At 34.7% G+C, this 16,489-nt stretch overlaps 1 protein-coding gene across 2 annotated transcripts in view; it reads right to left on the bottom strand.

The window, feature by feature from the left end:
• Positions 1–1,050: 1,050 nt before the first annotated feature.
• Positions 1,051–16,489, bottom strand: part of LOC149773128 (transmembrane protein 8B-like) — a 49,936-nt gene continuing 34,497 nt past the window's right edge. Inside the window, exon 12 of one of the 2 annotated variants that reach the window (XM_089946779.1) lies at positions 1,051–1,187. In XM_089946779.1, coding sequence (XP_089802905.1) covers positions 1,168–1,187 — 20 coding nt within the window. In that variant the 3' untranslated portion in view covers positions 1,051–1,167. Of the gene's footprint in view, positions 1,188–3,469; positions 10,097–16,489 lie in introns of those variants that run through there. The other variant, XM_089946777.1, reaches the window with a different exon arrangement.

Raw genomic sequence — 16,489 nt, 5'->3', positions numbered from 1 at the left:
TTTACTGTAAAATCCAAGCATGACTGCCCCACCAGTTTATGAGAAATCAGCCTTTAATTTCTCAATTTGTCCAACATAGGAGGCATGCCATTTTCTCTTGCTAGTTACTGCAGTGTTCATGCTATTAGGTCTTATGAAGTCTGATCTTCGGATGTGTGCAAGCATAAGGGAGATGGCATATGTCTAAACATGTACCATACTAGTGCTGAAGGTGCCTGTACCATCTATACTTGCTGACAAGTCGAGTACAACAGCAAACAATATAGATCCTGATCTACTGTAGCATAGTGCACCTGCAGATAAGCATCTATCTTGTTTGTTCTACTGATTATTCCATAAAAACTTCACAGACCCAGATATGCTGGTGCATTATGCAATGGCAGATCTGGGTCTGTACAGTTTGGAGTTGGACTCGTAAGCAAGTAAATTTGGTATGTAAATTTGCTGTATGTTCAGTTGAAAATTATTGGATATTGGTTTTATAAAAATAACAAACATGTAAAAATCGAGCAACTTTTATCCAGAATTTTATCAAATTCATGATGCTTACAATGTTTATAAATAAAGTCTATCATGTGCTGTGAAGGACATACAACGGATCAAGTAAACCATGTCAAATATGCATTTTATTCTCGATCAATCTGGACTGGTTTGTGACATGCAATTCAGCATCTTAGATCAAGGGCCTAGGTTGCATTAATTATACAACAAATAAAAGAAACATATCATTAATACAGGTAGTATTTTCTTCTTTTTTTCTGTACAAGTGAATGTATCTCTTTCTTAATTTGTTTTTTTAATCAATCACTAGTATTTACAGGATTTTGAGAATTCGATAAAGTATGGATTCTGTTAAATTATGTATGAGAAAAGTGGATCTAGTATGGATTCAGTATAAATTGTGTATTCTTATAAAAATGCAGAAATCTTATGAATACATACTTGTTTGATATACATTTAAGTTTTCATACTTACGATCATATTAACCAATATAACATGCTACAAATTAATAAACGCAAAAGCAATCTAAGGAATATTGACTTGTAAACAGATGTGTACATCAATCCATTGTCATCAGCAAAATGTGTTCATGGGATGTCACAGGTCATTCGGGTCATCTTGGAGTAGCTAAATGAATCCAACATGGTGCAGCCCCATGACACAATTTCAGCCAATATTGTGATTATCTGAAAAAACTTAAATTTTTAAACTGGAATAATATCTAGGAATTTCATGAGAATAATTACAGTGATAACAAATCTGAAAGCCAGATTTTCCTTTTAAACTAGAGGAATTATCTTATCATCCACTCCAGAAAAAGACAAAAAATGTCTTGGTAAAACCAAATACTGAAGACAGCAAGGAAAGAAAAAAGAACTGTTTTTTCTGAATAATGCTATCTTTGCATGGGATGTTTCAAAAAGTGTAATATGGAAATTATCAACCACAAATTGATCATTTTCATGAGAGACTGTATCTTGTGTTTACTCATATATACTATCAAAAGCTATAAGAAAGGTAAGAAAAAAAAATGAAAGATGATGAACTTCTGGTTGTTACTGGCATTATCATTTTAATAGTGGCTTGAGATTTTAGTAAAACATGGTTTAAATGAACATGAATACAGTGCCAAATGCAAAATAGTATATACACTATAATAGGGATAATGTACAAATATTGATGTTTGTCATCATGGATACGAAGATCTGTCAACCAGTAAATCTCATATTGAGCAGCAGATATAGGAGTCAATATAATAGATATACTGGTTCATAAAACTTACCATTCATCAAAAGAAACATTTATTCAATGGCTTCTTACCATCACTCTAATCAATGGAGCCATTGAAATGATCTGCATAACAGAAAAAGCCACCTTATATTGGGGTAAATTGCAGAAAAATGGAGCCAATTTAGAAACGGTTTACCAGGATTCATTATCAGATGGTTAGTCTAATATGGACATTGTTATAATAAGGCACTTTAATCTAATTAGGTGCTTTGCTCTATTAGGGACTGAGATACTGAGGTGCATTTTTCATCAGGCACTATGTTATGCAGAGCTGTTTTACTCTATGAAGGAGTGTTTTACTGAGACATTTTACTCTCAGAACAACATGGTTATTATGAGGCATTTTACTCTAAGAAGGAGAGTGTTGTACTGAGATGTTTTACTCTATGAAGAACATGGTTATATTGTGATATTTTACTCTTATGAAGAATGGTTATATTGAGCCATTTTATTCTATGAAGGAGAGGGTTATATTGTGATAATTTACTCTATGAAGAACGGTTATATTGTGGTATTTTAGTCTATGAAGGACAGGGTTATACTGAGACATTTTACTCTATGAAGGACAGTGTTGTACAGAGATTATTCACTCTGAAGGGTATTATTATAAGGCATTTTACTCTCTGAGGGAGAGTGTTATACTGAGATGTTTTACTCTATGAAGGACAGTATTATATTGAGATATTTTACTCTTATGAAAGACAGGGCTATATTGAGACGTTTTACTTTATTATGGACAGGGTTATATTTAGACATTTTATTCTAAAGCAGTTTATTCTCTAAAAAGGACTGTTATACTGCAGTACTTTATAGTGAAAAACCACTGTTATTTGATTACATTATTTGTGTGTTAAATGTTACAATATAACCTGTTATAGAATAATAAATTAATGATGCCATCACAAATATGACTTTACTGCATTACATAGAAATCAAGTTACAACAGTGCAGTATGAGTTACTGCACACCAGATGATGGCAGATCATCTAATTTTAAACATTTAAAATGAATCATAGAAATAAATCTATTATGAAAACAAAAAAACTAATTTGCAGTTTCATAAAAATTTGCTACAAATAGAGTCTACTGTACAAGCTCTGACCTATGTTATTAATCCAACTATTGATTCCTAACAAGGTTACAAGTAGAATGAGTCATTATTAGTAATTCAATTTAAACTCCTTCATCTGATTGTTGGATTTATCAGACATTTTTGTTGCAACATTTCACAGTGAATTAATAAGGCTAATATAGTGAAACTTGTCTTAGTGTATATCTTCATACAATGGACACCCATCTATAGGGCCAATATTTAAATAACCCTTTTCTTCATTTTTACATACAATTTTTACCTGCATATAGAAGACACAAGGCCATGGAGAAAACACATTTGATTGTCACTTTAATATACTGTACAAGATAACTTTCCCTTTTTTGTTGTAAATGATCTATAAGGCTTCTGTCATGCTGATTGTAAGTGGAACCCGATTGGCTAATTGCAAGTGGAACCCGAACTGACCTTTTTAGTGGAGTTCTGACATTAAAAATAGTGACATATCTCCATCACTTTGTTATTTACAACTGGCAACAAATATTAGAAATTATAATATATTCAGAATATAGTTATGGGAATGGAGTTTTTGCAATCACAAAATTAAAATGAAAAGGTGAAAACATGGGTAAAAGCATCTCTGATGCAAACATTTATGAATAAAATCATTTATTTATCAATAATATATTTATATAGTATATACATGAGTAATTAGCCAGTCTAACATATTTGCATAATGTAAAACACAACAATAATAATAAAAATAAAAAGTGCTCATAATTCAAAATACAATAACATGCTTACAAAATGCATTACCGGGTTAGTATATATAAAAAACTTTGCACACCTATCAAATTCTGATGCAATCATGAGCACAAGCACACACACGCACATGCATAACTGGGTACACAATGCAAACACAAAGCCAAAAACAGAAATAAAACAAATGTGACATGATAAATTCAGGTTTATGAGAAAGAAATTTAGCACAAAAATATTTATAGTTGACGGAATATCTTGCATATACATGGCATGATCTTTTAGATTTCAACAAAATTACTATTCCTTAGTAATAATTTGATTGAATGCTTAAATGAATAAAAAAAATTATGCATGTATTCCACATGTATTCTCTGAATATGAAAATGAATCCTGGGTAATCGGTATTCAAAAGGAGTATATCTATATATCAACAAATTGTTCTTAACATAAAATGCATAATATGGCCAGTATATCTATATTGTATATCTATATATCAACAAATTGTTCTTAACATAAAATGCATAATATGGCCAGCATCTGCTAACTTCTGATTAAAAATACATCCTCCATTATAATTTATTAATGACTCGTATATATAAACACCCACATCTGTCTTTATTTCTTTCTATGTGTCCTGGCTGCCAAACATGAGATCGCACATCTGAAACTCCCTTCCTAGGGCAGGCAATTTATATGCACACACACAAACCCACATACATGTATGTATGTATATAATGTATGTATGTATGAATGCAACAGAGACAAAATTTTCAGTTCAAACTTGTTCAGTGCCTTTTACTTCAAATAGACATCCTTTGTTTTATCTCCACATTTATTATTTTGGACATAATATTCTAATATGCACACACACACACAAACTGATTCTGACTTTCGAGTATGTGTGAGTGTGTGATTTAGGTTTTTAATGTAGCTTTAACAAATTTTCAGTAATATCAGTACAATGTCTGCAGTGTGGCAGTTGATAGTGATGCCTAGCACTGGAGCCTCATGCCACAGACGTGTAGCATGATGTCCCACCCAGTCACATTATCCTGACACAAGGCCGACCATTCCTAACACGAACCTCTTAATTCTGAATGCCAAGCGAGGCAGCTGCTAGTACCATTTTTATAAGTCTTTGTTAGGACTTGGCTGGGGTTTGAACCTGTGACCTCCCACATCCAAGGCAGATGCTCTAACCACTGAGGCCACTGGAGATTTCTGAATAAAATCCTCCATGGATAATAACTATATATACATATAAACACTGTAAAATATGGATAAAATCCAGTTTCAAATTTTTGCAGTGCCTTTCACTTAAACAGGTTTAACTTTATTTTATTTTAAATTTGGGAAAAAAGTGTAATTTTGGCTTCACTGCAATAATATTAATATTATATGGGAGTAAGCAATGCAAATTAACATGTACCAAAAATGGCCAGGGAAGCAGCAACAGAGCCGTCGTAACAGCCATACTGCATATACAGTTGGCACCATTGTACCTTTTGAGCAACTAGGTATCATAAAAAATCTAAAAAAGAAAACCCAATGTTCATAAAACCATCCATTAGGGGGAAGTAGAAGTAACAATATTTTCAAGACCGACATACTGAGGAGCAATCTACATCGTTTTCATTTAGGACCACCTAGTCACTATAAGAATTCTGATACAAAGACTTTCCATCTAAGAGGTATGTTGGACATCAGATCTGCAACATAGGACCAACAAGAATTATAAGATGTCTTCTGGTGAAAGGACATTGTCAAAATCACCAGCCATGTAGTAGAAATAGTGACAACAAAATTTTCCTGTTGGCTGCTGTGGAGGTCATAATGGATGTCTAAACAGTGTCATTTTCATCTATGACCAACTGGGCATCATAGGAAGTCTTTTAGAAAATACCCCATGTTGATATAACCATCCATTCAGGAGGCATAGTGATAGCAAGATTCTCAAGATGGCAGCAAAAATGGATGTCCAAGTGACACCATTTTCATTTAGGACCAAATGGACATCAAAATAAGTCTTCTGGTGAAAGCTCCTTATGACTTTTGTTCAGGTGATAATTTTGTTCCTAGTGATAAAAAGATGGACACTATGGTGGCCATACTGGATGTCAGATCAGCATTTTCATTTAGCACCAACCAGACATCATACGAAGTCTTTTAGTAAACTCTCCATGATGATATGACCATCCATTCAGGAGGAGTGGTGATAACAAGATTTACAAGATGACCACTGTGGTTGCCATAACTGACAACAGGTCAGCACAATATGCATCATAGAAGCGAAAACGGTGTCTTAATATTAGTTTCTGTGCAACAGTAGTGGCAATAACAAGATTTTCAAGATGACTTCTACGTTGGCCAAGTTTGAATGTTTAGCAGCACCATTTTCATTTTGAAACAATCAGATCATGGAATGAATGTGTACATAAAATCTCATTTCAACTCCAATCAGTTTAGGAGTAGCAATAACAAAATTTGTGCTAATGGATGGATGGACAATGGATGACTACAAATGACGGACCATGGACAACAAGCTATTCAGAAATGGGGATGAAGATTTTTTTCACAGGCATTTGGGACTACCTGTATACTAGTATGAGTGGTCAGAATTACTGGCATGTTGGTCGGAACTATCCTTCTGTGGTCAGAACAAGCCATATATAGTGGACAGAATTACTCAGTATGTGGTCAGAATTACTACAATCAATCTGATTGAATAAAATCTTATCTGTTGCTTTTCTGTAACTGATATATGTGGCCTATACCCAAAACTGGTGTTATTCAATGCCGACTTTCAACCCAGTGAGGTGAGTCTAACAATAGGATATGTGTGTACATGTGGTTCATAGCAGTTGGAATATGAGTCAATTACCCTCATACGCCACATTTATTCTTTAATGTGTAGATTCAGAGTAGACCAATAGGCAAAATGAAAAGTGTCAACAGCATTTTTCAAAACAAATCTTCTGCAGAATTTGGTGTCTGGCTTTTGACTGACATTATAAAATAGCTTTCTGATTATGCAGGTGAGAAAGGCATTCCTTGCTTATCTTGGTACAATCTGATTATCCAAGTGAGAAAGCCATCCCTAGCTTATCTTGGTACAATCTGATTATCCAGGTGAGAAAGGCATTCCTTGCTTATCTTGGTACAATCTGATTATCCAGGTGAGAAAGGCATTCCTTGCTTATCTTGGTACAATCTGATTATCCAGGTGAGAAAGCCATCCCTAGCTTATCTTGGTACAATCTGATTATCCAGGTGAGAAAGCCATTCCTTGCTTATCTTGGTACAATCTGATTATCCAGGTGAGAAAGCCATCCCTTGCTTATCTTGGTACAATCTGATTATCCAGGTGAGAAAGGCATTCCTTGCTTATCTTGGTACAATCTGATTATCCAGGAGAGAAAGCCATCCCTTGCTTATCTTGGTACAATCTGATTATCCAGGTGAGAAAGGCATTCCTTGCTTATCTTGGTACAATCTGATCATCTAGGAGAGAAAGCCATTCCTTGCTTATCTTGGTACAATCTGATTATCCAGGTGAGAAAGCCATTCCTTGCTTATCTTGGTACAATCTGATTATCCAGGTGAGAAAGCCATTCCTTGCTTATCTTGGTACAATCTGATTATCCAGGTGAGAAAGGTATTCCTTGCTTATCTTGGTACAATCTGATTATCCAGGTGAGAAAGGCATTCCTTGCTTATCTTGGTACAAATCTTAGATACCTAGTAAAATTTTACCAGTGTGTCAATTAAATGCAGTAACTGATGGACAAGATCTGACTCCAGGGAACTAAATAACTCTAGTAATGAAAACGGCAGCAAGGACATCAAATGGATTATCTAGGCAGTTCAGAGCATCCAGCAAAATCCCAAAACAATCACGACTTCATCAGAAATATCTGCTGATGAATGACAAAATAAACATGGGAGATCCTCTAGAATTTTTGTAAAGGCTTCAACATGAAGAAAACGTCCATGTTCATAGCATGACTTTGAAAGGCATGATATATATCTATGGCTGGTACCACTTTGCTTGGCCTTTTACGGGACAAATAATAATGATTTAACTTAAAAGTTTTTAAACAATTTAGAAAATTTTTAACTGAAAATAAATACTTTCAAATTTTAAATAAAATCGGGATGCAGAACGTTACAGACCTACATCAGAAATGTTTCCCATGGAAGTCAATTAACTGTTAAAAATCACTGATGATTTTTATTTTTACTACAATGTTTTTAAAATATTTCAAAAGATAATCACTTCCAAAAATGAACCACACAAAGAATTTTTAAAAATGGTTGGCATGGATGTTGTTGGATAACTTTTTAAAAATGATTTAGGTACCCAAGGGAAATGTTGGTGGCATGTGCTTCTTTTGGAGAAAAATTGTTTTATAAATAATGTTTGTTTTAACTTTTAAAACTTATTAAAAACATTTTAAATGAAAGAACCAATTGCAACCTTCTTGATTTGAATATATACCCCAAAACCTAAACTTACTGAACATGTATTTACTTAAATTGCTACTGAATAACATTTGGAAGTTCCCCATAACAACTTCATTCACAGTTGCTACCTGTTGGAGTTTGAAAACTTCGAGTTTTGAAAATAGCTATGTTGACTATTTGGCCAATACAAAAATGATTTGTGATGTGTGCTGCTTCTGGAGGTAAGTTTGACATATAAAATTTTTTTTACTTATTAAAATGTTTTAAAAATGTTAACTGAAAAACAAATAAATTATTTCATAATATAAGAATAAATGCACTCCCAAATTTCAACACTACTGTATTAACAGATAGGTTCCTTATAATATCTGGAAGTTTTTCTACATATACACCTTTGTTGCCAACAACTGCATTGCTAAAAATTGGCAATTTTGAAACAAATGTATTTAATGCCAAACTGCCACAAGTCATAGCACAGAGAATGTCAAAATGGGCTTTAGCATGTTTAATGTCTGACCGATACAAAAATGATTAAGAAAGCAAAAAGAAAGAACTATGGCATCTTTGCAACTTGTTTGGCAATTGTTTGAGGAATAAAACTGATTTTATTATTTAAAATTTAAAAAATATTTCAAAAAAGGTGTAATTGCAATTTTCAAATTTTTAAAAAATATATATTCTTCAAGTTCAATGGTGCCATTGTATATTAAGTTAAATAGCTACTTTTTAAAATCTGGAATTTTCCTCACATTTAACTTCTTTCTTCTGTGCTATCTGTAATTGGAATTGTAAATTTTTTACATATATTTTTAAAATGTATTCACACCAAACTGCCACAAGTTAGAGACAGTCCAATGACTTTTTTAAAAAACGTTTTGCCATATTTAATATCTGACCAATAAAAATAATATATCTAGAAAGCAGAAGGATAGATCTGTGAAATGTTATACTTTGGAAAATTACTGAATGTCTTGATTGTACTAACTTCTTTTTTTAAAAATAATTTTATTATTTTTATTAGATACACCATAATTTTTTTTCTCCATCAGATATCAGCCTAACTTTTTTTTTTAAACCAGAGGGTTTCAAATCAGTACCTTCTTTCCCGGGCACCACCGATCGGATTTTAAATAAACAATTATTAAAATAACATATTCATGTCAAACTGCAACAATCATTGCCAGGAGAATTTTGTAAAGGGTTTTTGCATGTCTAATGTTAGACCAATAAATACAAATGATTTAGAAATCATATATATCTTTAATTATACTGAGGAAAAACTTTTAATATATAAAAAGTTTAGGAAATAAAAGCAAATGAAAAAACTTGAACCAAAACCATAATGAAAGGTTTCTATAGCTGTAACTTTGACACCTTGGTCAAATGTGTATCAGAATAAACTCAATGAGGTTTCATCCCAGATATTAGGAAAATCCATCAAGGAATTTTGAAAATATAAGCAAATTAAAAAGCTTTAACCAAAACACAAAATTTCTCTGTGACTTTGACCTCAAGGGGTTTAGGAAATGTTAACGATGAGAAAACTTCACATTAAAACCTTAACATATATCTTCTATCTTTTTGATCTCAAAAACAAAGAGGAAGGTGTGCATGCAATAGAAAGAACCGTTTTGACTTCAATATGATTAATGCCAAATATGATAAGATTCTATCAAAGGGGTTTAGGAAATAAATGCCAGTGACAAACTTTAATCAAAACCTCAAAAAAAACTACCAACAATGTTGGAAAAGTGAATGCCATGTCTTGCTTCACACTAATATCAACTTGACAAGAATAATAACAACAATACAAAATAAAAACATTTTTCAAAGTACAAAATAATCTGGATGACTATAGTGTGTAGGACTGTGGTCACTTTGAAGCAGATGCTTGTTAAACCACTGACTTTGAAGGAGTAAGGCAATGGATGGCATGGAAGCAGCACAATTATATAACATGGTTTTCTTCATGCTGCCATGGTAGAGGCTGGTAAGTTGAGCCAATCACAGAATCTCGCTCTCTCCCACCTGGAAATGAAGCAGCCACTGATAAAAACAAATTCTAAGATCAAATGCATATGGAATGACAATATAACAGTGTTAATTTGACTTCAGTGCTTTAATGTCTGTAACTTTCCATCTTTTCGTTTAAAAAATTTATTAAGAACTATAGGTAAATAGATTAATTAGATCTATTAGCAATGGGTGCATTGTTATGGGCTCTACTCACAACATTTTGATTGGGGGGTGGACATAAAATAGAGGAATCTGCGCTTGTGCTGGGAAACCAATGTTAGGAGATCAGGTGTTTCAGGAGCAATAACTCTTCAATATTATATTGTGGAATGCTAGAAATCCTATGAGTTCCATTCATGGCCTCGTCAATATAAAGATATGTGAAAAATTTCATTGAAATCCAACATGCCTCAATAGAGTTGTGCTGCAGAAACAGGAAGCTAGTAGGACAGGAAATCTGGGATCTAAACTAAAAAAAATGATATATTAGCATGTTGGAAATCAACTCTTTCAAGGTCTTGCAAATATAAAGCTACTAACTGAAATCCAAGGATCCCTGGTAAATTTAAACTACTACAACCAAGCTTCGTAGGATGGGTAATTGGGGCATAACTCATGTATATGATGTGGAATGCTGGAAATCAAACTCATTCAAGATTTCATCAATATAAACTTGATGTCAAATTTGACTAAAATTGAACAATTCCTGCTGACGAAAGCACATTAATTAGATAGAAAATAATAAAGCACAACTCCTGTAAACGATGTTGAGGACCGTTAAATTCAAACTCTTCAAGATTTTATTTATCTAATAGTGTTTTATGGCACCTGATCACAAAAGTGGCTCTATGGTGCAACTAAAAGTAAGATCAAAAGATGTAAAAATGAATTGCACAAAAATTTCAGAAAATAAACATTCCAAATAAATGTAAATATTAAGTACAAGATAAAATATAAAATGTCAAAAGGTGAAATTCTGTAAAATCTGTATAAAACAACAGATAACCATCAGTATATTTTTTAAAACTCTACCTATGTTTAAACAACAGACCTCAATTGCAAAAACACCTCAACCTTGAGTATGTAATTTACTCAAATTTTGGTTCTTATTTTGGAAGGTTTGATACTGACCAAACCCCGAATGAGATTGCCAACATTCTGCAACTATCACATAGATTTACAGGTGATATTTCCAATGATCGACTTGAACAAAATTTGATTGTACAACATTATAAAGCTGCAGTGACTTCCGTGTTTCTCTGTCACAGTTGTAGAATGCTGGAATCTCATTCATGGACTATAAAACATTCCAAAATACAAGCTGCAGTTTCAGTAAATTACAAGTTCAAGGTTGAGATGTTTTATGCAATTGAGGTCTGTTTTCAAAACATAAATAGAGTAGAATAAAACCAAAAGAGATGAACAAAAGAAAGGCTGGGCTAAAAACTTGATGGATAAAAGAAATACAAGAGGCTCACCTCTGTTTTCACACTGAAGGCATAAATACAAGAAAAAATTAAGACAGCATTTGGTATTGATGGATTCTAACAAAGAACAAGAAATGTATGGTATGCCTTAAGATGAACTGTCGACACATCAGACAGCATAACCCTACAATATTCCAAGTTCAGAATAAATTAGAAAAATACTTATTAAAACATAAAGGTGGAATTAGAACACTAAAAACTTTGTAGTGTTCTACAAATAGATCCCATGACTCAACCCAGAGGCATTTGTCATGGGGAGGGGAGGGAGAAGAGAAAAATATAACTTAGAACAAAACTGTGTGTGTACTTCTTAACTGCAATCAGAGGCAGAAGCCTAGAGGTCATACTCAAAACAAGAAGTGTCTTGATCAAAAGGTGAAGGAAATTAAGTGAAGAAATAAACTTTAGCCAACATGTGTCCCAATATAATACCTGACTCAATGGCCCATCCAAGGTTGTAACACATGAGACAGGAGCAGAACTTAGGAAAATGGAACATTATATAGATAGTATGAAGTGAATAGGAAAGCAAAACTTTATAATACGTTCCCAATTATAATTATTTACCCCATGACCCCATCCAAGGGCAGAACCCAGAGTCAGAAGTGGTCAGCCTACATCTACTTTAAAGTTTTTAGCAATTAGCTTTAAATTTTAGAAAATACTACATATGACCTTGACATTTAACCTTTTCACCTGAAACATCATATAATATCCAGATTTTCAGTTCTATAATGTTATTTTATAAAAATTCTATGTCACTGTGATAAAACAACCAGCATTGTCAAAGCAACAATACTGGGAAATGTAAAGCTGTAGTAGTCATTTTACAAATTGTTTATCATGCATACAATTAATGAAACTTATTGAACTATACAATATACAACTAAATGTAGGTATTTACTGGCATAGATTACAGTTATCTGTACAATATGCAACTAAATGCAAGCACTAACTGGTTTGTAAAATATATAACTAAATGCAAAGACACACTAGCATTGAAGACTGCAATTTTTTGTACAGTATGTAACAAAATGCAAGCACTGACTGGCATAGAGTACAAATATTTGCACAATATGCAATAAATGCAAGCACCAACTGGCACAGAGTACTATTTTTTGTATAATATGCAATTAAATGTAATCACTTACAGCATAGAATACCTTTATTTGCACAATATGCAACCAAATACAAGTAGTCAATGGCACATAGTACCATTACTTGTACAACATGCAAAATATTCAAGCACTCAATGGCACCGAGTACCATTGAACAATATGCAAACAAATGCAAGCACTGGTATATCATACCATTATTTGCAGAACAGCAACTAAATGCAAGTACTCAATGGCACATTATTTGTACAATATGCAAAATATTCAAGCACTTAATGACATTGAGTACTATTTGAACAGTATGCAAATACATACATTGGTAAATAGTGCCCTATTTGCAGAAAATGCAACCAAATGCAAGTACTCAATGGCACATTATTTGTACAATATGCAAAATATTCAAGAACTCAGTGGCATTGTTTACCATTGAACAATATGCAAACAAATGCAAGCACTGGTATAGAGTACCATTATTTGCAGAACAGCAACCAAATGCAAGTACTCAATGGCACATTATTTGTACAGTATGCAAAATATTCAAGCACTCAATGGCATTGAGTACTATTTGAACAATAGCAACAAAATGCAAGTACTCAAAGGCACTGAGTACTATTTGAACAATATGGAAACAAACACTGGCATAGAGTACTATTATTTGCACAATAGCAACAAAATGCAAGCACTCAATGGCACAGAGCACAATTATCTGTACAATATACAGAAAAATGTGAGCATTCATGGGCACAGAGACAATTTTTTTGTACAATATGCAATTAAATGCAAGTACTCACTGGCATATAGTACTAATATTTAATTTGTGATAAAAAAAAATCTCTGTATGTAATGAAAACTTCTGCAATTACCTAAAATATTTGGAATGATTAATTCGTTGCATAATTCAAGTACCATCGGACTTTACAGCAACAGAGATTACCACATATACTCACTTATAAGTCAAATCAAAATGAATAAACAACACAGATCCTGTTCTGCCACTGCATAAAGCAATGTCAGGTCAGGGTCCATGTTGTTTGTTCTACTGATTATTCCTAAAACAAACTGCATGCAGTCAGGTATGCTGGCACATTATGCAATGTCAGATCTAAGTGTGTAGTTTACTGTTGGACTGGACTTATATGCGAGTAAATATGGTAGATCACAAAGTCTATGCACACAGTGGTTACTTTAAAATGATAACCACAACTTACTGCTGGTCTGTGAAAGGGCAAACAAAAATGTATTGTTTTGAATTATTGATTTGAGAAAAATAAGAAACTTTTAATAATTGTAATTTTCATTCTTCATAATCAATAGATGTTTAACGATGTTCTCCCAAACAATCTAGGACCATAAGGTTACATCTGAGATAGACCACAGAGTTTGGATACTTTATGTGTCTCACTCTCAGATATTTGCTTGTGTATCAATACTACTTCGGGATCCTTCAATTTCTTGAGATCAAATGTTATTCTTGTGTGGCTCTCTTTCTTGACCTTCTTTAGACGTTGCCTGAAGGTCATCATCACTAGATCATGGTCAATTCCTATGTCTGCTCCGGGAAGGCTTCTGGTTTTGGCGATGTTTACACTTGACTGTAGGCGCCTCTTCACCATGATGTAGTTGATCTGACTGTGATGGTCTCCGCTTGGGCTGTGTCATGTCCATCTTCTGAATACTCTGTGCTGGCCGAAGGTGTTTGCCACCATAAGGTCGTTGTAACTAGCTAATTCCAGAAGGCTCAGTCCTCTATCATTCGTCTGTGCATTGCAGTAGCAGGATCCCAAAGTAGCAAAAGTCTTCTGGGCAATGATTGGTGGGAAATTTGCACCTCTCACCATCTTTGATGCTGACAATACTGACATGGACATGTTAATCACCACCTTCAATACAGCAACAACCAAAACAGCCAGTGAGATCCTTGGTAGACATTGTCCAGTCAAGAAGCCCTGGGTCACAGTTGAGGTCCTGAACCTGTGTGACAAGAGGAGGGTACTGAAGAAGAAAAAGAATGATACAGAAGGGGCAGAGCAGTACAAGGCAGTCAACCAGGAAGTTAAGGAAAGCATGAAAAAAGCAAAAGATAACTGGATAGAAGAACAGTCCAAAGACACTGAGGGAAACTTGAAAAGGAACAACAGCAGGAAAGCATTCCAACTGGTCCAAGTTCTAACAAGTGCAAAACAACGGTGGGTTACCTCCTTACTGGACAAAGCTGGAAACTGCCTCACAGAAGAGAAAGATATTCTGGAAAGATGGACAGAGTAGTGCGCAAAACTTTACAACCACTGAATCACAACAGATCCAAAGGTACTGAATGTCCCTCCAGCAACTAACAATGACAAACACCCTATACTATGTGAAGAACTAGAAGCTGCCGTGAGATCATTGAAAAAGAGGAAGTCAGCAGGAGTAAACAACATCCCAGCAGAACTGATCCAAGCTGGGGGAGAAGCAATGATTAGCGCCCTCACAAACATCTTCAACAAGATCTGGCAAACATGAGTATGGCCATCACCATGGACCCAACAAATGATCATCACCCTCCCCAAGAAAGGCAACTTGCAACAGTGTCAAAACCACAGCACAATCATTCTTATAAGCCATCCAAGCAAAGTCATGTTAAGGATACTGCTGAACAGACTAAAGCCACAGGCTGAAAAAAATCAATGCCGAGGAGCAGGCAGGGTTCAGAGCAGGGCACAGCACAACAGAGCAGATCTTCAACCTCAGCATATTGTGTGAGAAGTACCTCCAACACCAGCAAGATCTGTACCATGTCTTTGTGGATTTCAAGAAGGCATTTGACAGGGTAAGGCATGCAGCCTGTACATCAAGACTGTACATCAATGCCAACCTCATCACAGAAATAGAGCACCTCTTTGACAATGACACCAGTGCAGTATACTTCAACGGCAGCATAGAGGACTGGTTCAGAATGACAGTTTAAGTCAGACAGGGCTGTCTGCTCTCTCACACACTATTCAATATCTTTCTGGAGAGAATCATGGTAGACACGCTTGAAAAGCATGAAGGGACAGTCAGCATCTGAGGCAGAACAATCACCAACTTACGTTTTACAGAAGACATTGATGGACTAGCAGGAAATGAGCAAGAATTAGCTAGCTTAGTAGAGAGCCTTGACAAAACCTCAATAGCCTATGGCATGGAAATTAGTGCTGAGAAGCCCAAAATGATGACCAACAACACCAAGGGCATCAACACTGACATCAGGGTCCAAGGTACAAAGCTAGAAACAGTCCACAGCTTCAAGTATTTGGGGGCAACTGTAACTGATGAAGGATTGAGGCCTGAAGTACTCCCCAGGATTGCACAGACAACAGCAGCACTGACAAAACTAAAGCCCATCTGGAACAACAAGAACATTGCACTCAGTTCAAAGGTCAGACTGATGCACTCACTGGTGATCTCGATATTTCACTACACCTGCGAATCACGGACCATAACAGCTGACTTAGAGAAATAGATACAGACCACAGAGATGTTTCCAAAAGATCCTCAGCATCACATACAAAGACCATGTCACCGATGAAGAAATATGGCAAAGGATGAGACAAGCCACTGGGCCTCACAATGACCTCCTGATCACAGCAAAAATATGTAAACTGCAGTAGTATGGGCATGTCTCACGATCATCAGGACTTGCCAAGACAATCCTGCAAGGCACTGAACAAGGAAGAAGAACAAGAGGCAGGCAAAGAAAGAGGGAGGTGGGAAGATAACATTCGAGAGTAATCAGGCTTGATATTGAGCGACAAAGACAGAAAATCAAGAGGAATGGAGGA

Source organism: Sinohyriopsis cumingii, unplaced genomic scaffold (genome assembly GCF_028554795.1).
Source record: "Sinohyriopsis cumingii isolate HCF-2022 unplaced genomic scaffold, ASM2855479v2 utg000881l, whole genome shotgun sequence".
Taxonomy (NCBI): Eukaryota; Metazoa; Mollusca; class Bivalvia; order Unionida; family Unionidae; genus Sinohyriopsis; species Sinohyriopsis cumingii.
The sequence above is the reverse complement of the archived record's forward strand: the minus strand, read 5'-3'. Positions and strand labels throughout refer to the sequence as shown.